Below are 25,467 nucleotides of genomic sequence, written 5' to 3' on the forward strand. Positions count from 1 at the left end.
TTTAAAGGCTCGGCGGGGGAGCGAAACCCACCTAGGCCGTCTGTTCGACCACTTTTTCTTATCTCTTGCATCGCCGACCAGAGAACTGCGGAAAAACGGAGCTCGAGGAGAGTTTGCGGGCAGAGGGTTGGCCGGGACTCGTTTGTGATGTTCCGTTATCTGGCAGCGGCGGAGGGATCTGGCGGAGGGAGGTGTTTATGAGCGCGGGGGGCGGAGGAGGAGAATTAGTCCGTGCGGAGCGAGCGAGCTGAGTGGTCGTGTGTTCGCGTCTCGGTGACCGGTAGCGCTTGCAGCATGGTGAGTGCGTCGCTAGGCTGCCGGCGCCGGGCCCGCGGCGTGAGGCGAGGGGCGGGGGGAGAGGCTGGACCAGGCTGACTAAAGAAGGGGAGCTGGTCTCCCCGACGCGGTCAGAAGTGGTCTTGGCCGGCGGGATGGCGCGAAAGAGGCCGGGGGGCGCCCGCGGCGCTTGTGTCGCAGGTACTCCCCACCCCCCATTCTCCTCAGAGCGGTGTCCCCGGGCGGGCGGCGGCCGGGCGCCCGGTCCCCGGGGCTGCGAGGCTCCTCCCGAGCCCGCTGGACGGGGATGAACCGAAGCGGGGCTCAGCCCGACTCGGGGAGGCGGGCGGGGAGCGGGCGCGCGGAGCCTCGGGCGGGCATCCCGAAAGGTCAAACGGGGGGTCGGATTCAAGCCCGGCGGACGGTTAGTGCGGGCGCCAGGAAGCGCCTTTGTCCGCTGGCGGCCGCCATGCGCCGAGCGGGCGGGCGGGAGCGCGCGGGCCCCGGGGCGAACGCCAGCGCCGCCGTTAGCCCGCATCCCCCGCGCGCCGGGCGGGGGGGTGCCGGGGGCGCGCGAGCGGGCGCGGCGCGCTGTGTGGGCCGAGCCCGCGCGGCGCAGGGAGCGGCCGGGGGCGGGGCGGGCGCGGGGCCGGAGCCGCCGCCTGGCTCGGCTCGCGCCCCAGCTGCTGCGCTGGCACCTGCGGGGCTGCGGAGCAATCGTGGCCCGCGGCTCTGCGGGGCCGGCCGGGGGCGGGCGGGGGGAGGGTGGCCCCGACCGTTTCCCGTCCTCCTCCGGGGGGTGCAGAAGGAAGCTCGGGGAAGCCTGGTCCTTGTACTCCTTCGGGGCCCTGGGGGCTTTTTCCAGGCTGGACATTGTCCAAGCGACATTGTCGTCGAAGGCAGCGAGCTCCGCGCCCGAGGTCAGGCACATCCTCCAGTGCGCATCGCGGTAGAGAAAACTGGGCTCCAGCGAGGGCCGGATAGGCGCTTCCTGGGCACCTATCGGAAGCCCGTACCGGTGGCTGCTGCTCCCGAAAGTCGGTCATACCCTCCTGTGACAAGCGGAAGGTACCTTTGAGAAAGGGCCACTGTCTGGATCCTGTTCTTGAGAACTCCCGTGCACGCCTAATGTTAGAGAACCACCGCCACACATGGCCCTAGCGCCGCTCCGGCCCCCGGAAGATAACTCGTATTTCCGCAGAGAGGTTGCCACATCGGCTCAGCGTGCGCTTCAGCTCATTTGTCCAGTAATACTGTCAGATACTGTAGTGATAGGCGAGTGTGTCTCAGAGGGCAGGAGATTTTTAAAAGCCTTTTCCTGTTGCTTGAAATTGGAACCCCTGGTTTTAAAAATACATTTATATCTAAACCTAACCAGGGCGATAATTTGCGATACTTAATTTCGCGCTTTCTTCCGCCAAGTGGTTATGGCGATGGGTGTGTCCAGGAGGCAAGGTGACATCTTACACAGGAGCTGGGGATCCTTGCCAACTGAAACCTCCAGCTTGTATGGGTGTGGGAGAGGAGTTCACCTTGGATAAAACGAGTGTTCGTTTATGTTTGATGTCCTCGTTCCATCTTGATGTTTTAAATTTATTTTATTCTGTATTTGATTGTGCTCGTTGAATTTGCTCTATTAGGTAATGCAAGATGTATGTTATAGGCAGGTAATCAACCTTTTAAGTTGTGGGAAAAAATTAAAAAATTTCTCAGTCTGATAATTGAGTCGAGAACTCGAATAGGTTTTCTTGGTGATGCAAAGAGTTTGTACTCCCGTGGCTTTTTAAGGCCTTGAAAAGCCTTTTTTTTTTTTTTTTGGTAGTTAACTGTGCATCTTTGTTTATGTGCTTTGGGAGTTTTCAGTTTGTGAAATTGACAGTCATTAATTTGTTAATTGTCCTGAGGTAACCGTAATTATAAGATCTGGACATTTAAAATTAGGACTTCTTCGGATCATGCTTAGCGAAATAAGTCAGAAAGAAAAAAAAATACCGGATGGTCTCATTCATAGCAGGAATTTAGAAACCTAAATAAGAGACCAGGAAAAAGACTAATCAATGCAAAGTAATAATCGAATTCAACAAGCAGCTATAAACCAGAGACACACTATGGGGGGGGGGAGTATGGAGAGGCGGGGAGAGGCAGAACTAGAGTCAAAATAAGGAGGGGGGTGCAATTGTATGGGGAATAAACCAAAATGAAAATGCATACATTGTACAAAGATGAAAAATGATGTAAGAAATACATAAAATATTTTTTAAAAAATAAATAAATTTAGTTGAATTTTCAAAAAAAATTAGGACTTCAAGTTAAAGAATAAAAACTGATGTGGAATTAGATTGCTCACATATCTCTTGAATTTACAGATGGGGCATTACTTCAAAAAGATGAGATGAGTGATTATGATTAGATAAGTAAAAATGTGAAGAGGTGGAAAATTTTGTCACTTGGGTCTAAAACTGTAGACTGAGGAAATCATTTCGTGGTCTAGATTGCAGTAAATGATCAGACTAGACTTTAAAAACGTCTTCATTTTTACGAATGTGGTCTAAAGGTTTCTCTTTTGGTCTGGGATGCTTTGTGATTTATTTAGTCAGTGCTGTTCTGTCAGAACTAAGATTTTTTTAACTACTGAGATATTTTACAGAATGCTTTTGTTACAGGTAAAACAAATACTTTTGAAATTGTAGGGGGAAAAGTTTACAAAGCCTTTGTGTTTAAGTAGCACTTGAAAGAAACAGGAATGCATGAACGGTAGAAGTTTGTGTTCCATTTCAAGCCTGTGGGCTTATACATTTATTCAGATTAAGAATTTCAGATTTTTTAATACCTTTCACTAAATAAACTCCAGAACTAGCCCTTCTACTTGCTAATGCCAAGGAAAAGCTTAATAGGTCCATAATGCCTTTTCTTTAGATGACACATGTAGTCTAGGGTTTCTTAATGTTTGCACACATCACCTGTGGTTCTCCTTAGTGCAGATGTAGTTCAGTAGGTCTGGGGTAGAATCTGAGAGCCTGCAACTTTCTCTGGACAAGAGCAGCAGAAAGAATAATATCAATTGTAGAAATAAAGTAGTAAGAGCTAGTCATCTCTCCAGTGGATTATTCTTCACTTTACTGAGATAAACACACATGCTAATGAGCTTGAGTTTTCCCAAAAGTATAATTCTTCTAGTTCCTCTAAGAAAAATGGTACTCTCTTTAGAAATAAGAACAAGATTTATTTGCATGTGTTTGGAAAGGCTTGCAAATTAAAATGCTGAGTCTTATGTTCTTTTTTTTAGTAGGTTTTATCTGAATGTAGCTGCTAAGTAGCAAATGCAAAAAAAATTTTTTTTTATAAATTTCTTAAAACATTTCAAGCAAAATCCAGAGTTTTTAGGCCATGTAAGCGTTCGTCTCCTGGGTGCATAGCTCATATGTGATCAGTTGGATTTTCTGAAAGTAGAGAGCTTGACAAGACAGTGAGGCCATTAAATAATGACTTTCAAGCAAATCTGGATCGTTTCCAGGTTTTCTTTTTAAACTAACGTTCTTTCCTAAGACCTTGTCAGTTCATAAAGATGAGCCTGCCCCAAATCCTTCCCCCACCCCCATGTTGAAAGAACATAGTTTACTGTTTCCCTTCCCCCATGTAGGTATCTTTCGCACAAACTGGAGTGCCTTCCAAACATTTAGCTTAACATTTTAATTTTTTTTTGAAGATTTATTTATGCATACAAGAAAAGGGGGTACAGGCCAGAGGTGTGGGGAATGAGAGACTTCACCAGAGACAAAGTGGGGAGCAGAACAGGCAGATTGACTGAAATACACTGCTGAGGGGAGCAGAGGGTAAGTCAGGAGAGGTCTGCCGTGCCATGTAGGTCGCTTCCTGGCTGGGGATTGAACTTGTGCTGCAGTGGCTGCGGATAGCTTCATAGGTTGCGTCTTAACTGCCACTAGGGAGGCCCAACATTTTAATCTTAAACTGCTTTTATCTGCTACATTTGTCCCTGGGCTGCACCTGTGGTTTCGGTTTGTAGATATTCTTTCCCAGCTTAACTCAAAAAGTTAACATGGAAAGACCTAGGTTTGTTGTAAAGGGCTTGCTAGTGCCACGAATATGTTCCTTCTGTATGGAAACTAGGTTGATACGTAATATTGTAGGTCCTTTGCTTTAATTTATATTAAGTAATAATTATCACTGAATTCTTTGGGCTAACCTTTATATAACTTTTCACTTAATAACTCTTTAACGAAGGTGTTAATGCTGTGTATGTTGAGTAACATGTCCAAGGCCACACAGCTATTGGCAGAGCTGGTAGATTACTCAAAATATCTTGCATTCACCCCATCATTCCATATCCCTTTTCCTTCAGAAATGATAGCAGGTCCTGCAAAGCATGGAATCAGGCTAGAAGTAAATCCTCTCTGTAGCCTCTGATAAAGTAAACATCGGTTAGTTAAATGGGTTTAATGGGGTTCTAAGTATTATACCTGGAAAATGATTTTATACCAAGTATTTGGTGAAGGATTGGAATTTATTATGGTAAAGGTAGATTTTTTTTTAATTTCATAAACTTAGACATTCGAAGCTAACTGTTGGCTCTACAATTAAATGACAGTGCATTTATTATTGTTACTACAATTTTTTAAAAAAATAGAAACAAATTGGGTTGCTTTGAGGTGGAATCAAAAGTGTTAAGCTGGGAAAGATACAGTTGCTTTCTGGGTTCCTTCTCAAATTGTCTCACCCTGCCCTGTCCCCCATAGACTTGTGATGCTATCCTACATTAAGATGTTAACCCTTCTAGGGTTGTTTAAAAATAACTAGGTAGTTTATTCTTTTCATACTAGCTAATGAATGGATTAATCATAGTATGTTTGACTCCACCTGGATAGGAATATTAGCTGTGAGGCTATTTCTTGGCAGTGTTTCCCTGTACAACATAAGCTGTTGCTTCATGGGTCTGTGTTATACTAATAAGCAGTGAAATGGCTAAGGTGAAGGCCACCAAATAAGGAGCCTTGATAATTTTGCAAACATCTGTATGTATTGTGCACCAAACTTAAAACTTACATGCTCTGGGCATGTGCGATACCTTAGTGTTCAAACCTGACTCTATTAGTGACTAATTTTGTATTCCTACTCCCTCAAATTTAACCTGAGACTCTATACTCAGCTGTAAGATATGGAATACCATTTTAGGGTTATTGTGAAGATTTAAAAAAAGAATAACTTAGTAATTAGTTTTCAGCACATGCTTGGGTGTTTTTGTTTTTTTCTTTAACAAAAACAAGCAGCTCTTCATGTGCAGCTATCACAAACCTTAGCTTTACTTCAGGATTTGAGAAATACAGAGAACATGAGTGACTCGTTTAGTATATGATAAGTAATGTAGTTAAAATGTTAAGAACCCTTGCTTCTGCAGTTGCCTGGCAGGTGAGGAGTAAAAACTAGTAATCTTCATGTTGCCCCAACCAGGGCAGCTGATTTTTCTCTTTTTAAAAGATGGGCGTTTTGCTTAGTTTTTGTTTGTTTTTTTTTTTTGTAGGTTTAAAAAAATCACTTTAATGTCGAAATAGTTAACCATTTGTTAGGATAATTTAAAATGTAGTTAGTTCTTGCACATTATTTTTTGTTCAGTGGAGAGTTCAGATTATGGTTTGAATCTGCTATAGGAGGTAAGTGCAAATTTAGGTATCCTAACTTTGAAAAAGGAAACAAATCTTTGTTATAATGAATCCTTGCTTTACAAGAAAACTCCAGCTATCTACTATGCCAGGTTTGCCCCCCCCCCCAAATTCGTATGTCTGTTTTCTAAATTTGTATAAAATTTAGACTCTTCAAGTGTATACTGAGATGTCTTCACATCTCAAATTTGGGGTCAAAAAGACAGCTTTGAAAATAAGCCTGATGTGTACATTTTCTACCCACCTGTGTTTGTTGCTGGTGCTAAGGAATGTTGAACTGTAGTACCACATGAACCTTTAAGGTTTTAAAACCTGTTTCTGTAATTGCTAATCAGCATGTTCTCATTTCTTTAATGTCTTTGTAGGCTGACCAACTGACTGAAGAGCAGATTGCAGGTGAGAAATTCTTTGCTAGATTCTATCTGTTGGATTTTATTATAAAGGTTTAATAGCCAGGCTTACAGCAAGCTATTTGTATGAAAGAACTTTAATCTGTGAAGTGCTTGATAGCAAGTGGGTGTAATGCAATGTAAAATACTTATTGAACCTTTTTTGGCAAGTGAGCAGTAAACTTGCCTGTGAAAGATGTGAGTCTAACTGTAATTAAATACCTGTGTTTTCAAGCTATGTAAATTGCTTTGGAACATGGTGGTTTTTGTTAAAGAATATTTCTTACTCTAAAATATGAATCCTGGCCAACACTAACACTGCAAAACTCCAGATCAGTCTCCATTAAGAGAACTAAGTAGTAACTATTAGGTAACTTGAAATGAAGTATCAGAAAAGGAATGTTTGATTTTACCCTTTTTTTTTTTTTTTAAAGCATCCAGATGATGAGCAGTTGTTGGGAAATAAAGAGTAAACTCTTTAATTTTTTTTTTTTTTAAATGTATACAAGCACTGGGTACAGTCAGAAGTGCAGGAGGGTGCGAGAATTCACCAGAGCAGGGAGCCAAACAGGCAGAAGGAACAAAGTACACTGCTGAGGGGAGCAGCAGGCACAGCAGGAAAGGTCTGCGTGCCATGTGGGACCCTCGCCCTCGCCCGGTGGCCGGGGATCGAACCGGTGCTGCAGAGGCTGCAGGCAGCTTCGCAGCCCAGCGCTCAACCGCTGCGCCACCAGGGGAGGCCCGGATTTTATCCTTTTTTAAAGTAGCTAACATTTTAACCTTAGAATTGCATTTCTCTGAAAAACTTAGATCCAAAAGTTAGCATTGTATTTTATGGATGTAGTAATTTTGAATTTTGCCTTAAAAGCAGTGACAGCTGTTGAAATGAGCTTTCTTGATTCTTGTTCCCTTTGGTTTGCATTGGGAATATATGATGTTGCATAAAATCTGGTGTCATGTTGTCTTTGTACCATACCATTAAACATTAGTACTTTTTTATTCTAATACTTTGAATTGGCTGGTTAACATCAAAAAACAGGAAACTTGCTAAGGGGTTTTTTTTTTCCCCCCTTCCTAATAGCAATGTTGAAATAATTTTCAAAATATTCCTTTGCTTTCATTAGCAGCTTTCATTAACACAAAAATCATTTCATTTATTTTTTTAGGATTTAGTTTATGCATTACAAGATCTGGAGTGTAGGCCAGAGTTGCAGGTGTGTGTGTGAGAGGATTCACCAGAGACAGAGTGGCAGCAGAACAGGCAGATCCACTGAAATACACTGCTGAGGGGAGCAGCAGACAAAACAGGAGAGGTCTGCTGCAGAGGTCTGCTATGCCCTGTGGGTTAGCTCCCTGGTGGGGGAATCAGATTCTTGCTGCAGTGCCTGGCCATAGCTTGGTGGTGCTGAGACTTAACCCTTGTGCCACCAGGGAGGTCCCTTACCCCACCCCAAATATCAGTTTTAACTGCCCAAATTTTCTCAATTTTTTAAATACTGGTGAAAAACTGAGAAGCCCATTGGGAATTGACTAGATAGCCTATTTAAAACAATTCTCCTCATACTCCCTGGACTCACAAATTTAGAAGAGACAAATGTTACCGATAAGACCATATAAAATAGAAAGCAGTTTTTACTTCTTACTGTGTGGATTTGACTTGGAATTTGCTTTCTCAGGTTGGTAAATTTGCATGCATTGAGTGTGTTGAAGTACTCAAGTTGGCAGAGCTTTGGAAATAACTCTTTTGTTCATTTATACTATGTTAAATATATCAATGCAAGTTATTCTGAAGTAGTTTTTTATGTCATGCCTCCTTCAGGAACTTACTTGGACTATCTAATATTTCCACTCTTAACCTCTTAACACTTAGCTTCCTCTCTGCATTTTTCTGCCTTCCATATTTCTAGTCAGGTGGTTGACCCTGCTACACATAACACATCAATTTAATATAAAAAATTTATTACTCAAGGAACTAATGTTGGTTTGCTTGTTACCACCTTCCCAAACACAGAGAACTCTTTAAAAAATAGCTTGTGTCTGTTAAATATAAGAGGATCAATTCTCATGATCACTAGCATTGTTATAAAAAAAAACAAAAACCTTTGTGGTTCATCGGAACACTGTCTTAAACAAATGTCTTTCCATTGACTTCCCGTCATGTAATTGAATTTGGGGGTGGGGGGGGTCTGTTCTAGGTTCTGTTCTTTGCCTTTTCCTATGCTTTAAAGCTGATCCTTAGACCCCAGGTTTTTGGTTAACTTTTAGGAAAAAGGAGCCAAAATTTTGTTAATAAAATAAAAACCGAGATCTGGACTTTGTTTCCTCTTTTATCCCCAGTTCCTCCCACATCATATGGGTTGAATTATACGTCTTAGAGGGATAAATTTCAGAGAGGGTGTAACAAAAAGAACTCTCCCCTACCCCTAAGAATTAGTCTTCTCCCAAAATTCCTCCAAAATTTGGTATAATTCAATGTCTACCTTTGAGGTGAAGACAGATTTTCTTCTTTATTGGAATTGTTGCTAACCAATCTTAAAGTATAAGACCTACTTACTTATTCTTGCAAAAAGAAAATGTTAACAAGCTTTACATAGAGAACAACATTGATTATTTGGGTACTTTTAAAGCTATTTTTATCTTCATATAATAGTCATTACTTTAGATTTATTTAGAAATTCTAACAGCAAATAACTTGGTATAGAAAAAGTATGCTTTTTGTGTAGGTGAAATTACTAGAATTGTTAACATCACCTAGTCTTTAAAAGAGCAATCCAGAACCGTCCTAGGTTGATATCGCTACCAATACAACTTTGTTGGTGACTGCCATGATGTCATTAGTTGTTGGCATTTGATATTTAGAGGATTAATAGGAATAACAAACAAATTTTTCTCTTAAGAAACTTGGCCTTAAGCCTTCATTAAACTTTCAAGGTTCTGTGTAGGGATAGTTGATTAAAAAAATTGTTAATTCAGAATTGAGTAGAATAAATAAAAGTTGGTAAACAGGAATTTGATTTTTTCTTTTGTTACTGTTCTCTTGGTGTAACTTTTTTTTTTTTTTTTTTGTGGGACCCTGGCCGGTGGCTGGGGATCGAACTGGTGCTGCAGAGGCTGCAGGCAGCCCCACAACCCAGCACTCAACCCCTGCGCCACCAGGGGAGGCCCTTGGTGTAACCCATTTTAATAAAATTATAAATGTATGTAATTAGAAAAGGGTCCTGAGATTTGCTTATAAAGAGGAATACTTGCGTAACAGTGTGACTTTACTGTAAGTTTCAGTTTAGGTATTGCTAAAGGGATTTGAGGAGGTCCTGTTCAGTTATGTTGAAGGTAAATTTACATTGAGGACCTGTTTGGTCACTAAGTATTTAGATTTATGTTTCAAGTCATTCTGGGAAATTACTGTTTACAATGACATGCTAATTTAAGTTGTGCTTTTGAGTATTATTTCAAGGGGTTTTTGGCAGTTCTGGCTCTTTAGTTTCAAAAAATATTTTTTTCACTTATGCCAGCAAATAATTTAAGAGTTAGTAGATTTCTTGGAATTTGGAATATGTCTTTTAGAATTTTGCTTTAAGTTAAATTTGTTTATTTTTTGAGGTAACATTGATATATGCGTATATGATTTACTCACACCTGTTTAGATGTATGTTACTGTATCATACCCACTGCCAAAAAAAAATTTATTGTTGCTAGTTATAATTGGGAATTTTTGCATGTAATGTTTGTTTTAAATAGTGACCATTAGCTAAATACTATAACTGAGAATGTTGAGCAAATACAAATTTCTGAATTTTCTTGTAGCCTAAGTTAAGGTGATAGGTTCTGTGTATTCAAGTCCTAATAGTTTACATATTTTTACATCCTGGAGGCTGGGGAGAACCTGAGTAAAAAAGTAGAAATGTCTTTATTAAATTCTGTAATTTGTAGGATTTTTTTAACTTTTTTTTTGTCATAAGCTTCTGTATCAGGTGTGAGTGCCTATGATAACAAGTAATGTTTAAACAGAATGAAACTAATATTTTATTTATTTTAAATAGAGGCATGTTTTATTTATTTATTTATTTGCTTGCTTGTTTGCACTGGGTACAGTCAGAAGCGCGGGAGGGTGAGAGAATTCACCAGAGCCAGAGCGGGGAGCAGAGCAGGCAGAAGGACCGAAGTACACTGCTGAGGGGAGCAGTGGGCGGCAGGAGAGGTCTGCGCGCCATGCGGGACCCTCCTCCGGTGGCCTGGGAGCAGCCGGGGATCGAACTGGCGCCGCAGAGGCCTTGGGCAGCTTCGCAACCCAGCACTCAACCGCTGCGCCACCGGGGAGGCCCAAAACTAATATTTTAATAGAATGATCTGAAGTTTAGACAACTGATTGTTTTTTTAAGATTTATTTTTTATTTATGCATACAAGAACTGAGGTGTAGGCTAGAGGTGGCGGGTGGTGAAGGGATTCACCAGAGACAGAGCGGAAAACAGAACAGGCAGACTGAAATACACTGCTGAGGGGAGCAGCGGGCGAGACTGGAGAGGTCTGCCGAGCCATGTGGGTAGCTCCCTTGCTCTGGGGAGTGAATTCATGTTGCAGTGGCTGATCCAGGGAGACCCTCAATTGAAAGATTTTAAGTAGAAGAAAGTAACAGTAACATGGTGATTCAAAAAGATACGGATTCAATTAGTTGGTGTGGGTAATTTTAAGAATCCAGTAGGCCTGGACATTATAATATCCAGGTAAAAAGATGGGGTCATGAATCATAATATTGGTTGTAGAGATGAAAAAACTCAGATAATATTTAAATAACAGTTCAACAAAGTTGGGATATTTGGGGTGGGGGGAGTTAGTTACATTTGTTTGCCTTCCTAGGGTTGATGTGGGGGTGGGGGGAGTAGAGAATTCATTTTCACTGTCATGCTTGAGGTCACCTGGGACGTGTCTTATAGGTAGTCAAAAATAAAGATGTTATGTTAATGAGAGAGATGAATATAAACTAAAGATATGGAGTCTTCTAAGTGAGCATAGATGAAGTGGCCAAGGAGAGGAAAAATGATTTCAAAAATTGGTCACATCTGCATCTAAGAGATAATGTAAGGTAGGAGGTAAATTTAAAGTACTGTTGTAAAAGCCACAAATTTTTGAATTTAGGAAGTATTATCCCACTTAACAGAAATGAGAACATTAAGTTAACTTGTCCAAGATTATGCTACCAGTAAGTAGCAGAGCTAGGGTTTTGTTTAACCCAGGCATTCAATTTCCAAACTCTTTCATTTTTATGCTTCATGTCTTCATATATTGAAACATCCTTGGTGTATATGGCAACTAGATTGTTACTGGTGAACTTGGCATTTTCAGATGATGAGTTGGAGCTGAAAGTGATTTTTATAGTGGATACACAGGCGAGATGAAATAGGTAAGGGTAGTGGTGCTTTCTAGATTTGGGGGAAGAAATAAGGCAAGCGCAAGAAAATACAAGATTTTAGACTGAGACATGAAGATCAAAATCAATGGAAGAGTGAGTAGTTGAGTTTAGAAAAGAGAATGATGGATGAAAACTGCATTATGAATTGAAGCAGGGATAGACAGAATATATATTCTTGGACTGTAAGAGATGAGGCACACACCATGTCTTAAGTATGTGTCAGGTATACATTCATCTCAAATGTATGTAGGTATGTTGGGGGTTCTTAATGGCCCCTTGTGAACTTTGAAACTGCTTTTGTATTTCTTGCTAATAGTCTTAATATTTTTTTAGAAAATACCTTACTGGGAAAGTATGAGCTTTGTTTTTAGCGCATTTATTTGATCTTGCACCATTAAATTTAATCTCTGCTTTAGTTTCTCTATCTGTAAAATAAATGGTGAGGCCAGGTATTCTGGACTGTTGTTCCAACAACTTCTCATGTAATCTAGTAGTGAGTGGAAAGTGACGTAATTTCACAAGATCTTAACGATCTTTCCACACATTTACAAGCTTGAAATTGTATAGTCTGTGGAAAGGTTGAAATTATCTTTGTTTGAAAAGAAAAGATACAACTAAAATTTACCATTTATGTCGTTATCACCCTGTTGTCAAATTATTTGGTAATAGTCCCTGCTAGAAAAGGAAACTAGTCTATTCCATGTGCTGCAATTTAAAATTTTTTTAAAATGTAGTGTGTAGCTAGATATTGTATATTGAGGATTACTCTAGATATACAGTATAGTCACTCTGTAGAAATATATATCTTACTTTTCTGAGTGTAGTATAGATGTGTAATTTTGAATTGAACTCAACTACTCTTCCACATAAGCAGCTTCAACACAGAATACATAAACCAGACACCTGGAACTTTGTTTACTTTTTCAACCCAGAATAGTCACTTTTTTCTGCTCTAGGTATTGGAGTTGCCTGTCAGGTTTTTGATGAAAAAATTGCCCTTTGTAGAGCAATATAAATATAGTGGTATGATAGAAGAGTTTTCAAGTATTACTTGGTTTTCCTACTTAATCCTTCAGGATCAGAATCCCATTTACAGGTGCTATCTCCATATATATCTATCTTTGCTTTGAGTTGGGTAACATATTTTAGGAGTTATTTTTTGTGTGTATATGTGTGTGTGCGCGCTTAATTAACCTGTGCCTTTGGATTGTGGTCTTTCAAACAGAATTCAAAGAAGCTTTTTCATTATTTGACAAGGATGGTGATGGAACTATAACAACAAAGGAATTGGGAACTGTGATGAGGTCACTTGGGCAGAATCCCACAGAAGCCGAGTTACAGGACATGATTAATGAAGTAGATGCTGATGGTCAGTCTTTAATAAGGGGACTGGGTGGGGGAGGGAGTTGTAGTGCCATTGAAATTGTCTTATAATGTTTCAACTAAACAAACCATTTCAGGTAACGGCACAATTGACTTCCCGGAATTTCTGACAATGATGGCAAGGAAAATGAAAGACACAGATAGTGAAGAAGAAATTAGAGAAGCATTCCGTGTGTTTGATAAGGTATACATTCACAGACTGGATTTGCTAAGTTTTATTTTGAGGATGAGATGAAGATATGGAACTTCTTGTTTTTTGAAACTGGTTTTTCTGATGATTTACCAATTATATCAGTAAAAATTTTAAGAATTCATAATAAATTGAGGTTACTCCCATTAGTTTCCTTGTAAAGAAGTACTATTTCTTGAAACTAATAGTAATTTTTATATAAGACATCCTGCTTGCATTTTAGTGACTTGATTTATGTAAGTATTTGTAGAGTCTCTTTACTTTGTATAGCTTTTAAAGTATGCTTCTTGTGTGAAGTTTGACATCTCACTAAATTTTTGTTCTAGGATGGCAATGGATATATTAGTGCAGCAGAGCTTCGCCATGTGATGACAAACCTTGGTGAGAAGTTAACAGATGAAGAGGTTGATGAAATGATCAGGGAAGCAGATATTGATGGTGATGGTCAAGTAAACTATGAAGGTAAGTCTTTCATTCTCACTTATATTATGCTTTAAGTTATTAGGTACTTGTTATCTGATAGGTCAAAATTAGTGACTTCCTTTACCCTTTCTTCTCCCCCCATGAAGATAGTAAAATACCTATATTTACTAACCTTTTGCAGTTCAGAGTGTTATCTGCAGACTAGGCAACCTCACAGTTACCTGAGACTATTAAAATCTATTAACTGTCAGGTCCTACTCTCTGTCCTGAGACACAGTTTTAACAGCATACCTAGGAATAATTTCTTAAGCACATTAAAGTTTGAGGAGCCACACCACGCCAAACTATGCTGAACCAGTAATTGTGGAACAATTTGAAAAGCTTCAAAGTTATTTCAAGGTCTCAGAATGAAATTAAAGCTGATTCTTTCCCTCTGTTGGATCCTTTTTCCTCAATTGGCTTTAGTCTGCAAACTGTTTATATATGTTTCAATTCAAAAGTATTACATGATACTAATCTTAAAATGCTTTTTATGTATAATAGCTTATCTAAAGCATTACATTTGCTTTTATTCATGAATCTTAAATAATTTTGAAATTTTCAAGCTTGTTTTTCCAAACTCTACTTTCTGATAATTTTGAAGACTGAAAGGGGAATATGGACAGAGTGCTCAGTGATTGGATAAATGTGTGATTGGTTTTGTCAGTCTTTTGCCATTGACTCAACGTTTATGTACTTCTTTTTCAGAGTTTGTACAAATGATGACAGCAAAGTGAAGAAATTGTACAGAATGTGTTAAATTTCTTGTACAAAATTGTTTATTTGCCTTTTCTTTGTTTGTAACTTATCTGTAAAAGGTTCTCCCTACTGTCAAAAAAAATATGCATGTATAGTAATTAGGACTTCATTCCTCCATGTTTTCTTCCCTTATCTTATTGTCATTGTCCTGAAACCTTATTTTAGAAAATTGATCAAGTAACATGTTGCATGTGGCTTACTCTGGATATATCTAAGCCCTTCTGCACATCTAAACTTAGATGGAGTTGGTCAAATGAGGGAACATCTGGGTTATGCCTTTTTTTTTAAGTAGTTTTCTTTAGGAACTGTCAGCATGTTGTTGTTGAAGTGTGGAGTTGTAACTCTGCGTGGACTATGGACAGTCAACAATATGTTCTTAAAAGTTGCACTATTGCAAAACGGGTGTATTATCCAGGTACTCGTACACTATTTTTTTGTACTGCTGGTCCTGTACCAGAAACATTTTCTTTTATTGTTACTTGCTTTTTAAACTTTGTTTTAGCCACTTAAAGAAAATCTGCTTATGGCACAATTTGCCTCAAATCCATTCCAAGTTGTATATTTGTTTTCCAATAAAAAAATTACAATTTACCCAACTGTTGGTCTGAATCTGAGTCATTTAATTAATGGTTGAATAATTTTAATAAAATATGGAAGGTGGTTTCTACTTGGTATAATTTAGATTTTCTTTTTTGCTATTAAATTATGTTTCATTTTTAAATTAGGGAACTTCCTTCAAAAGGTTAAATATTTTTTAAAAAGCCTTTTGTATGTAAGTGTATCTAAGCGTGGGAACCAGTATAAGGTACTTAATGTATTTTTCAACCTTGGCATCCATTTGTCTATACCACTTCAGCCATGCAATAACTTTAAATGTTTGAGTTAAAAAAAAAAAAATCTAAATCTAGAGGGGAAGGTTATTTTTACTTCTATTTTTCTAATTGTTCACACACTGTGTTTTAATTCTAAGCACAAAGCAAAAGAGTTTTTAGTTGTGCTGCCCATCTGCAACATGTTTTACATAAAAGGTATATTTAGGAATAGATTGGCAGTAAGTAAACCTTGTTTTAGTTTTTGCTTGTTCTACCATTGCTTTCTCTATAATTTAAGCTATTCTAAAGGTGGTTATCAGGGTTTTTGTTTTTTTTAACTACCTTTTAAATACTTAATGAAAGATTCCATAGCAAATCAGAGCCAAGATTAAAACATTGAGTTGTTACCTGGTTATTTTAGCCACAAGGTTTTTAATTTCCCAAGGGGCAATTCCTTTGGCATGTTATTCCCCATCTTTGACTATTTTAATACTTTTGTTATTAGTCCTACCAGAAAATAGAAAAACTGGATGGTTAGTGAAGGAAAAGAAGAAATATGTTTTAAGTAGGACAAGGGAAGTTAACAGGATAGTTGCATGTTAGACAAGCAATCGATTAAACAGGAAGACCATAAGATATAAGAATTTAGTCAAAAGGAAGCCCAAACAGATGTTTAGTGGGACAAGATTCATGTGTCTGGCTACTGAAGCACAATCTCCAGAGTAATAAACAGATGTTGTTTTAAGGGTCAGTATTATTCAAGTCTCAGTTATTTTACTTGTAAAATAGGTATTAATTTGCCTCACTTGCTTCTGGCTTTTATAATAACGAAGGCAAAACACTCGGTGGTGTCTGTGAAATTTGTAGTTAGTGTTCAAATGATGTTATGCTCTTAAACCAGTTATGACATTGTAAAATTACAGAATTAGGCAGTTAATTTTGGTATTTTTCCAGTGAAAACAGTTTGAAGTTTAAGTTGATAATTCAATAGCAGCAAACACATTTTGGTACTTTTTGTGTGTCTTAATTGCTAATTTTATATTGTAATCACAAATGTCACAAAGCATTTTTATTTTATAGGAAACTGAAATATAGAGCAGTCTATACCTGGTTAAATTGAGTGTATACTGAATTGGGTTCAAATCTCTATTCTATATCCTAAAATAAAGTAAAATTTTAATTCAAGCCCAAATACTTATAAAACATTTTCCAATTTTAGCCATATTTCCTATTTTATGTCTGGATCATGAAAACTGGTCATTCTTTTCTCAGTACTATCTGTATTATGTTAGCTCTCAATTTAACAAAACCACCACTGTAGTAGTTAAAAATGATCCTAGGATGTATTTTATCAAACAGCTGATGGAACTCAAAGGAATTGCTGAATTCTACTTAATTTTAAATTCTCAGATAAGAGCCTTCCCCCTTTTATAAAGCTGCTCATGACACCCTGAAAATAAGTCTTAATTTTTTTCTCAGCAATACTAAGACAGTGTCTTCTTAAGAGCACAATTTGTTTATTCATCCTACACGTTTAATCTCTTTTATTGGTAAAGTCCTTGAAATTACTGACCCATGCCGTTTCTATTTTTGAGGTACTCTCATCTAAATGTTCCCTTTCACACCTTGTATGGGTTTCTGGATTTCACTGTACCTTTCATCATATTCTTTTAGTCTCTAGGGTACCAGTCCCTAGTCTGCTGAGCCAGTTTTACAGGTTCAGCCAAAATAAGAAAATGAAATGAGGCACAGTGATGGTCTTCATTAATTTCTAACATTTGTGAAAACTGGTTTCTACTTGCTTCTTGGTTTTATAATTTCAGTACTTCATTTTGAAGCTGGTGTTTGGTGTGGTTTCAATTTTTAAGGCTATGTAAATGAATTCAGAATCCCAGTATTTTAAGAGGAAAGGAGTCCCGTAGTCTCAAGGTACTCAGTCATCCACAGAATCATCCTGCAGCTTTTTAGAAATGCACAATCTTAGGTAGGTCCTGCCTCAGAATTTGAGTCTATTTTAACAAGATCCCCAGATGTTTTTCCTTTTTCAAAAAATTTATTTATGCATACAAGAACTGAGGTGTAGGCCAGAAGTGCAGGAGGGTGAGAGGATTCACCAGAGGCAGAATAGGGAGCAGAACAGGCAGACTGGCTGAAATACACTGCGGAGGTGAGACAGGAGATGTCCTCTGTGCCATGTGGGTCAGTTCCCTGGCTTGATAGCGCTAAGACTTTAACCCCTGGCTCTGGTGAATTCTCTCACCCTCCCGTGCTTCTGACTGTACCCAGTGTTTGTATCGATAAATAAAAATAAATCTTAGAAAAAAAAAAAGACAAACTAATGATGTTTTAGATTTATTTAAAGTCGGGTGAAGTGGAGTTTTACAATAAAGGTCATTGATGAAGGGGGAATAACAGCTTTTCAAACATGGGGAGACAATAGAAGTGCGAAGATGGCATATTGGGTTTGCCAAGTATATTTCAGAGCATGAGGTTCTATGAGGCAAAAGGTGGGAATGCACTGTAACTTGCTTTTGTCCCTAAATTTACCCAGATGCACTTTGCCAGACATGGTTCCATTTCACTTGTTAATCTTTGTAAATATTCCGTGTGGGACAGGCACAGTCAGTCACAGCAGGTGCAGTGAGTCAAAATCTGGTCAAGAGGAAAGGGGGGATGATGGGCCATCTAGTGCAGCAATGACCCAGAGTTTGGTAAGAGCTGGAAAACTCCCCATTGAGTTTGGCAGTTGGATCACTGGCTAATTTTTGCAAGTGCAATGTTAATTGAAAAGTGTGAGCACATGTCAGATGAGTTTTAGGAAAGTGGGAGATTTTGGGAAGATTTTTTTTTTTTTATAGAGGCATGTTTTATTTATTTATGTTTGTTTGTTTGTTTTGTTTATACATGCACTGGGTACAGTCAGAAGCGCGGGAGGGCGAGAGAATTCACCAGAGCCAGAGCGGGGAGCGGAGCAGGCAGAAGGACGGAAGTACACTGCTGAGGGGAGCAGCGGGTGGCAGGAGAGGTCTGCGCGCCATGTGGGACCCTCCTCTGGTGGCCGGGGAGCAGCTGGGGATCGAACCTGCACCGCAGAGGCCGCGGGCAGCCTCACAACCCAGCACTCAACCGCTGCGCCACTGGGGAGGCCCGATTTTGGGAAGATTTGAGTCTACATTACTCTTGGAAGAAAAAGGAAGCAGAAAGTTCATGTTGCAGTGGCCCTGGGGTGCTGGAGTCAGAACTGGGCTTGAACTCTGATTCTGCTGATTCTGGATGCTGAGTTAACTGCTCAGCTGTCCAAGGAAGGCTGTTTCCTCATCCACAAAATGGGATTAATACCTACTTCACGGGGATGTAAGGATTCAATGCGATTAATGTGCTTGAAGTACCTGGTACACACAGCGGGTACTCTATAAAATGGTATTAAGGCTACAGGGAGGTTTTTTAAAGATGAGAATGTTAATAAATTGAGAAGTCACAGCCACGAAAGGTTGAAAGTGAAAAGGAAAAAAAAAGCTTGGCGGGTCCCTGCACAGCTTGTGAAGCCTTTGGTGTCCAGTGCTTATTCCGCTTCTCAAATCAGCCAAAACAAGTGAAATCCCAGAACTTACATCTAGTCGCTTAGGAACAATCTTAAAAAGTAGATGCCAAGGCTGATTTTTTTTTGCCTTAAAGCCAGGAATGCCTACCTAGTTTACCTCTCTCTGCCTGGGGGCAAGAAGCCGGGTGGTTTGGAAAGGGCTGCCCGGGATTTCGGTACACCCAAACCCTTACAAGTCACCTTTCCAAGCCTCCGTTGGCACAGACACTTACCCGAGAGCAACCTGGCGACTCCTGAGCCTTCCAGGTTTTCTTACCACACGTGTGCGTGACCGTCCTCGGCGCGAGGCTGAACGCGGGGCCCAAAGCCTGGGCGCGCCTCCCTCCCCCCACCGCAGACCCGGCGGGCCCCGCGCGCTCCGGAGCGGGAGGACGCTGGCGCCTCCTGGCAACCCGACTCCAACTGGGCGGCGGGAGGGACCAGGCCGCCATGGACCAGTCAGTCATCAGCATCCCCTCCACCGCAGTAAGGGAAGGCCTGGGGCCCAACAGCCCGTGGTCGTGAGCTCTGTACCGTCGGCCTCCGCTGGCCACCCCCGCTCTCTCTTAGCTGGACTCATCTGCCAAAAATTCCACCCCTCCGATCCTGAATCTTTGCGCCGCTCTAGTTCTTTCTCCACAACTCCCTGCCATCTTACCTACCTACACCTGCCGCCTTTCTTCCTGATCTTTGACTTCTACTTTGTTTCATTTCCTCTTCCCTCGTTGCGCCCCCGTCCTTCCCATTCAGCCTTTGTTTTCTGTATTTTTCCCCCCTTCTTCCCCCACACTGCTAATTGCTCTGGACAACTGCTTTAAGAGGTTAATTAGATTTCTTTCACTTTCCCTTCCATCTGCGGAGAGAATGGGTTTTTCCTTCCTTAAGTCTATCAGACACGTTTTTTGCTCTGCCTTCTATTACAGTATTTATAAAAATTTGAAACCACCTTTGTTTTTTAAATATTAATATATTTAGGTGAGGGGCATGTAACCTATCTTTTGTCTTTCCCCATAAAGTGAATTTAAAACGGTAGAGGGGTGGAGTTTGGTCACTTGCCTTGGGCAAAACAAAAGGGCAGCTGCCAATTATGTTCCTTTAGGTATATCAAGTATACTCCTCCCTCCTTCCAGGTCCGGTTATTTTCCTGGTCCTAGGTAGAGTGGAAGACTTGTCTTGATCTGCCTGAGAGGGTTCAAAATATGCAACAGAAATTCAACATAAATTTATAAGGGAAAAGTTGTAAGAAGAAAATCAGAGTTAGTGTGTATTTTGCAGTGTTTTTTAGAGCAAACATTTCATAGTAAAACTAAAGCCCAAGGGTACTCATAGGTTGCTAGACAGGAGGAATGAATTATATCAGTTTTACTATTTTTTATTTTTAATGCGTTATTGCTTGACATAGCCCATATTTCATTGTAATAACAAAAGCATTATAAATGAAAGTAGAACTCAATCCTTATGTGATTTTACCTAGTGTAAATAGCACAAAAGGAAAAATACTAAAAGGAACTGTTTTCTGTTGATAGTGAGGCTGAAACAAAAGAGGAAGAATAAAAAATGGCTATAGAGTACTTAGTACGGAAGACAAGAGCTTCCTTGGAAACAGGAATACCAAAATATTGTCCTGCTTAATTTGGTAGCGGAGATGTTAAAGCTACCATTTATTGGCACTGGCTGTAGGTGCGACCCTTTATACATGCAATGCTTGATTCTCATGCCAACCCTGGTAGAGCTTTGTTTTTCTACTCCTATGAGGAGCTGAGGCTCTTTAAAGATTAAGTAACTTGCCTAGTGCTTCTGAGTTTTTAAGTGGCAGAGCTGGAATTCAAATCCAATCTGTGTGGCTCCTCCATCATTCTGCCTCTTTAGACTCTAGCTGGAAAGTTGAACCAACTGGCTATATCATATTTAGATGGTACATATTTGATTATGTAAATACAGGAAATAGTTTCAACATTTGCCATATCGTTGGGAATTTATATTCCAAGGCCATATTAATTTGATGACTATACTTTTACCTCGAGGTCTCAGCACAATCACCTGAACCATAAACCTTAATTATAACACAATTTTGGATTTACACAACTCTTTTCTTCCTAAGGACACCAAATTTTGTCATAACCAATTACGACATCTCTGTGAGATGGGTATATTTATTACTCTAATTTTCCCAAGAGGGACTTTTAGCCCTTAAGCACTAAAAGCATTTAAGATCATTAAATAGCAACTTAAATATTATTGGCAAAAATTATTATGTAACTTATTTAAATACAGGTTCACCAATTTGGTACAGTTGTTACTTTCTTCAAGTAAATGTTTTAAAGTTATATTTAACTTCCGGGGATTACTTCTCAAATGAATAAGCACATTTTGTGTTTGTTAATAGAGACCAAGCAGGAAGGCATCATCTTTTGAAAGAGAAGGATGGTGGAGAATAGCATTAACAGTATGTATATTTTCAGTCTTTTCTTTTTTTTTAAATTATTTATTTATACAAGCACTGGGTACAGTCAGAATCGCAGAGGGTGAGAGATTTCACCAGAGCCAGAGTGGGGAACAGAACAGGCAGACCGACGAAACACACTGCTGAGGGGAGCAGCGGGCAGGGCAGGAGAGGTCTGCACGCCATGTGGGACCCTCGCCCGTGTCTGGGGATCGAACTGGCACTGCAGAGGCTGCGGGCAGCTTTACAGCCCAGCGCTCAACTGCTGCGCCACCAGGGGAGGCCCATATTTTCAGTCTTTTCTATTGAAATTATTTGTATTCACATAGATATTTTAATCAGCTTTAACTTTTTAAGTCACTAACAATTGTGAGAAAGCAGTGCAGATCTACCTGGGCCTCATTTCATAATTAAAATTTTAGTATCAGCCTATGAATGACTTTAAATTTTAATGCAGTCAAAGCTTGAAAAAGTAAAATGACTAGGGATCTTTGTGCTTCACAGAATATCCAGGTAGTGTATAAGATCAACGTAGTGTATAATCTTGGTGAGATTGCACAAGAAAGAAAAAGCATGAATTCCAGCAAGGTGTTTCAGTTTTTAATCTTGCTTAGAGGCATAGAACCTTTGCTAACTTTAACTTGTTAACATTGTCAGTGTGGGAAAGCCAGACGGTAATACAGGAAAAGAACAATGACCAGAAGACCCTCCTTTCAAGAGACGTTTCTATATTGCAGAAATAGTTTCTATCAACACCCCTCAAGGACAGAGGGACCCCAATGGTCAAAGCCTTCTTGGAATAGCACAGATTTTGATAATGGATGTGGGCTGAGTGCTCAGTGGAAAGAAGGTCACAAAAAAAGCAGTAACTAAAATTTTAGGTCTAGCTGTTCAGCCACATTGTGGTTGTGACTTGAAAGTACTAAACCTCTTATTGAACTGATTAGACTATGCTTTGCTGGTTCATCTTCAGTGTCATGCTGCTATCCTTTAGCTTCCCACTTGAGGACTAGAAATAACCATTATGCATCTACTAAGCAAGGTAGAATAACTTACACTTAATCAAAAAACTGTTCTGCATAGTCTCACTTAGTGAAAGGCCAGAAATAAACCCAAATGGAGTCTCAAGCTTAGGTATCCCTAAAACTATCCTTTAAAAGTTAAAACTTCAATTTTGCACAGAACCCATTGGCTATAATTCAGCTATTATCTCAGAAAGGAAATAATCACTATTCTTTGGAAATATGCTCGACCAAGAATGTTTATTATATATATTTTTTAAAGATTTTTTTATTTATGCATACAAGAACTGGGGTACAGGCCAGAGGTGTGGGGGAGTTGGGCTGAAAGGATTCACCAGAGATGAGTGTGGAACAGAACAGGCAGAATGACTGAAATACACTGCTGAGGGGAGCAGCAGATGAGACAGGAGTGGTCTGCTGTGCCATGTGGATCACCTCCCTAGCGGGGGATTGAAGTCGTGCTGCAGTGGCTACGGATAGCCTCATAGGTTGCATCTTAAGCCCTTGCACCACCAGGGAGGCCCTGTTTATTATATTTGATAGACTATCTTATTGAACTTTAAGAATCTTATTAAATAGACTTATTAAACTTTAAGACAAAGGGAAATATGTAGGAGTGTTCTAAGGACAGTCAGGGCTTTAGGAGATGTTACTGGTTTATACACTGATCTTAAAATTGATGTCCCATTTTCCACAGAATACTCCTATCCCTGGCACGTACCATTTGAAAACTTTTATTGAAGAATCCCTATTAAATCCAGTGATAACAACCTACAATTTTAAAAATGAAGGAAGGAGAAAGCCACCTATTGTGCAAAGAAACAATCCAATACTAAATGATCTTCCCCAGTACATGCCCCCTGACTTCATGGAACTATTAAAGAAGCAAGTGGCCACTTACGCATTTAAAGACAAACCACGGCCATCCCCCAGCAGGCTGGTTTACAAAGATCAGGTAAAGTGCTACCAGCTGGGTTTTTGTGGGAAAGCTGTCATGAAACCACCCCGCTACCTTGGAAAATATTCTGTGTGCATAGAACGCATCTTCCCTAGAAGTTGAAAGCCTTTAGGATGCCTATTTCCTACAACAATCAAACATGGACTTCTGAGTTTGCAAATATGCCCAGCAAGATTTTTCCCTATGAGGTCTTCTTAATGTAAGGAGAATACACAAGGAAAATGCTTTCCCTCCCTGGAGACCCTTGGCAGGATTCCCCTGACTTGGGGAGTCTCTGGAATCTTCTCTGTGATTGGGCCATGCTTTCTGGTCTCTTCTAGAGGTTAACACCAAGTATGCTTTTCTTTTAAAGAGGAAAAAAACAGCCTTTCGGTGAGTACTCTTATTAGAACATGAATGATATACCATAGGTAATATTTTTAAAACATCTCTACAAGATATGGGCACTGTGGTACCAGGAGCATCAGATTGTACTCAGCTTCTCCAGTTCATTGCACTGCTATGCTTGCAGCACTGTGCTGGGCTCTGTGGAGGGAAGATAGTCCTGACTAGAAGGATTTAAGTAAGAATGTAAGTGCTGAGATAAATAGTGTAGAGCAGGAGAGTTCAGTATAGGCTACATGGAAAGTCTGGAAGGAATTCAGTAGAACTCTGGCTGGACCTTGAATAATGCATGACATTTATGTGGCATGCATCTTCTCTTAGCTGTTCTTCCCGAGCATTCTGAAGTAGGCAGAACAGATGTTACCCCATTTTGCACTTGAGAAAACTGAGGTGACTAGAGACTGAATAACTTTTTCAGAGGTACATAGAAAATAAGTTGGCAAGGAAATCATTTTAAGCAAGGGCTTCTGATCCCAAATCCCAAATCAGCACTCTTTCTATCTACCATGCCTTTGGTCTTGAGCGAGGGGCTGGGTTTTGGTGGGTGGGACCCAAGGGAGGGACAGGCATACCATTGTCAAAGCTTGTTCCAGGGACAGAGTTGTGACTTCAGCTTTGTCCCTTGGAAATTTGGGCCTTAATAGCTCCCATTATAAAAAAGCAAGTAATATTAATCTTCACAATCTCATCAGAATATTGTGATAACCTGAGAAAAGATGTATTGCAAATGGAGATTGAATTAACGATAAGGGGTTGTGGTTATTAGGATGCTGAAATTTTCAATAGGATAAGCACACATATCTAATCTCAGAATGCTTCCTACTGCTTTACAAATTATAGCTTTGAAACAGGACAGAGTGATAAATGTTCATTGGGTGAATCTTACCCTTTTTGTTTAAGCGGATGAATGTAAGCACTAAGTCAAACCTAGGCCTCTGTGGTTTGATCCCAGGTCACCAGGTTGCATGTGAAGTCATCTAGCTCTCTGTAGTATAAAATCACCCCTTCTCATTCTCCACCACCATTTTCCTCCTTTCTGCTTCCTCTCTTCTTGCTTTTAGGGGTCTCTGAGGGTGGACCAGGGCCCATTGTTGAAAGGAGAACATATAAAAAAGGTTGATATTAGGCAAAATTTAAAACATTTACTGTCACTGTTTTTTTTTAAAGATTTATTTATTTATGCATACAAGAGCTGGGGTACAGGCCAGAGATGCGGGGAGTGAGAGGATTCATCAGAGACAGAATGGGGAGCAAAACAGGCGGATCTACTAAAGAACACTGCTGAGGGGAGCAGTGGGCGAGACAGGAGGGGTCTGCCTTGCCACGTGGTTTGGCTCCCTGGCTGGCCTGGGATTGAAGTCGTGCTGCAGAGGCTGCAGATTGCTTCATAATGTGGTGCTTAACCCCTTGCACCACCAGGGAGGCCCAAAGTTTAAAGCTTTTGAAAGACCAAAAGTATTTGGCTTCCCCAGAGGGATGGGTAACACCTGAAAATACTTTTCCTGTTCCTTTTTTGCCTCCTCGTTTACCCTACCTCCTTCATAATGGATTGAGCTCCAGAAACTGTAATAATGAATGTTTGCTAATGTCCTGTTTTAAGGATATAATGAAATAATGTTCATAGGAGGAGAGAGATTCAGATGTAACATTGTTTACTCACCAATAAAAGCCATAATTCTGGTGTTTTAATAGCAGCACTAAGTAAAACAATATCTTAAAGTGGCAA

At 40.0% G+C, this 25,467-nt stretch overlaps 2 protein-coding genes across 3 annotated transcripts in view; both read left to right on the forward strand.

Moving 5' to 3' along the window:
• Window positions 1-203: 203 nt before the first annotated feature.
• Window positions 204-15,138, forward strand: CALM2 (calmodulin 2). Its single transcript, XM_037528100.2, has 6 exons — window positions 204-297; window positions 6,317-6,347; window positions 12,974-13,117; window positions 13,209-13,315; window positions 13,648-13,783; window positions 14,492-15,138. The coding sequence occupies exons 1-6, from the start codon at window positions 295-297 to the stop codon at window positions 14,518-14,520; spliced, it is 450 nt and encodes a 149-aa protein (XP_037383997.1). The 5' UTR covers window positions 204-294; the 3' UTR covers window positions 14,521-15,138.
• A 4,195-nt stretch (window positions 15,139-19,333) lies between these two features.
• STPG4 (sperm-tail PG-rich repeat containing 4) overlaps window positions 19,334-25,467 on the forward strand; it is a 32,392-nt gene continuing 26,258 nt past the window's right edge. The window contains exons 1-4 of one of the 2 annotated variants that reach the window (XM_054687724.1): window positions 19,334-19,420; window positions 21,321-21,380; window positions 23,097-23,354; window positions 23,710-23,729. In XM_054687724.1, coding sequence (XP_054543699.1) covers window positions 19,385-19,420; window positions 21,321-21,380; window positions 23,097-23,354; window positions 23,710-23,729 — 374 coding nt within the window. In that variant the 5' untranslated portion in view covers window positions 19,334-19,384. The remainder of the gene's footprint in view (window positions 19,421-21,320; window positions 21,381-23,096; window positions 23,355-23,709; window positions 23,730-25,467) is intronic. The other variant, XM_037528101.2, reaches the window with a different exon arrangement.

This window comes from Talpa occidentalis, unplaced genomic scaffold, assembly GCF_014898055.3.
Source record: "Talpa occidentalis isolate TD23 unplaced genomic scaffold, MPIMG_talOcc4v2.1 talOcc4.5, whole genome shotgun sequence".
NCBI classification, from domain to species: domain Eukaryota; kingdom Metazoa; phylum Chordata; class Mammalia; order Eulipotyphla; family Talpidae; genus Talpa; species Talpa occidentalis.

Excerpts from the sequence above, each read along its gene's own strand:
- CALM2 (XM_037528100.2), top strand. Across the intron at positions 13,316-13,647 it reads CATTCCGTGTGTTTGATAAG|GATGGCAATGGATATATTAG; the intron begins GTATACATTCAC and ends TTTTTGTTCTAG. Across the intron at positions 13,784-14,491 it reads TGGTCAAGTAAACTATGAAG|AGTTTGTACAAATGATGACA; the intron begins GTAAGTCTTTCA and ends CTTCTTTTTCAG.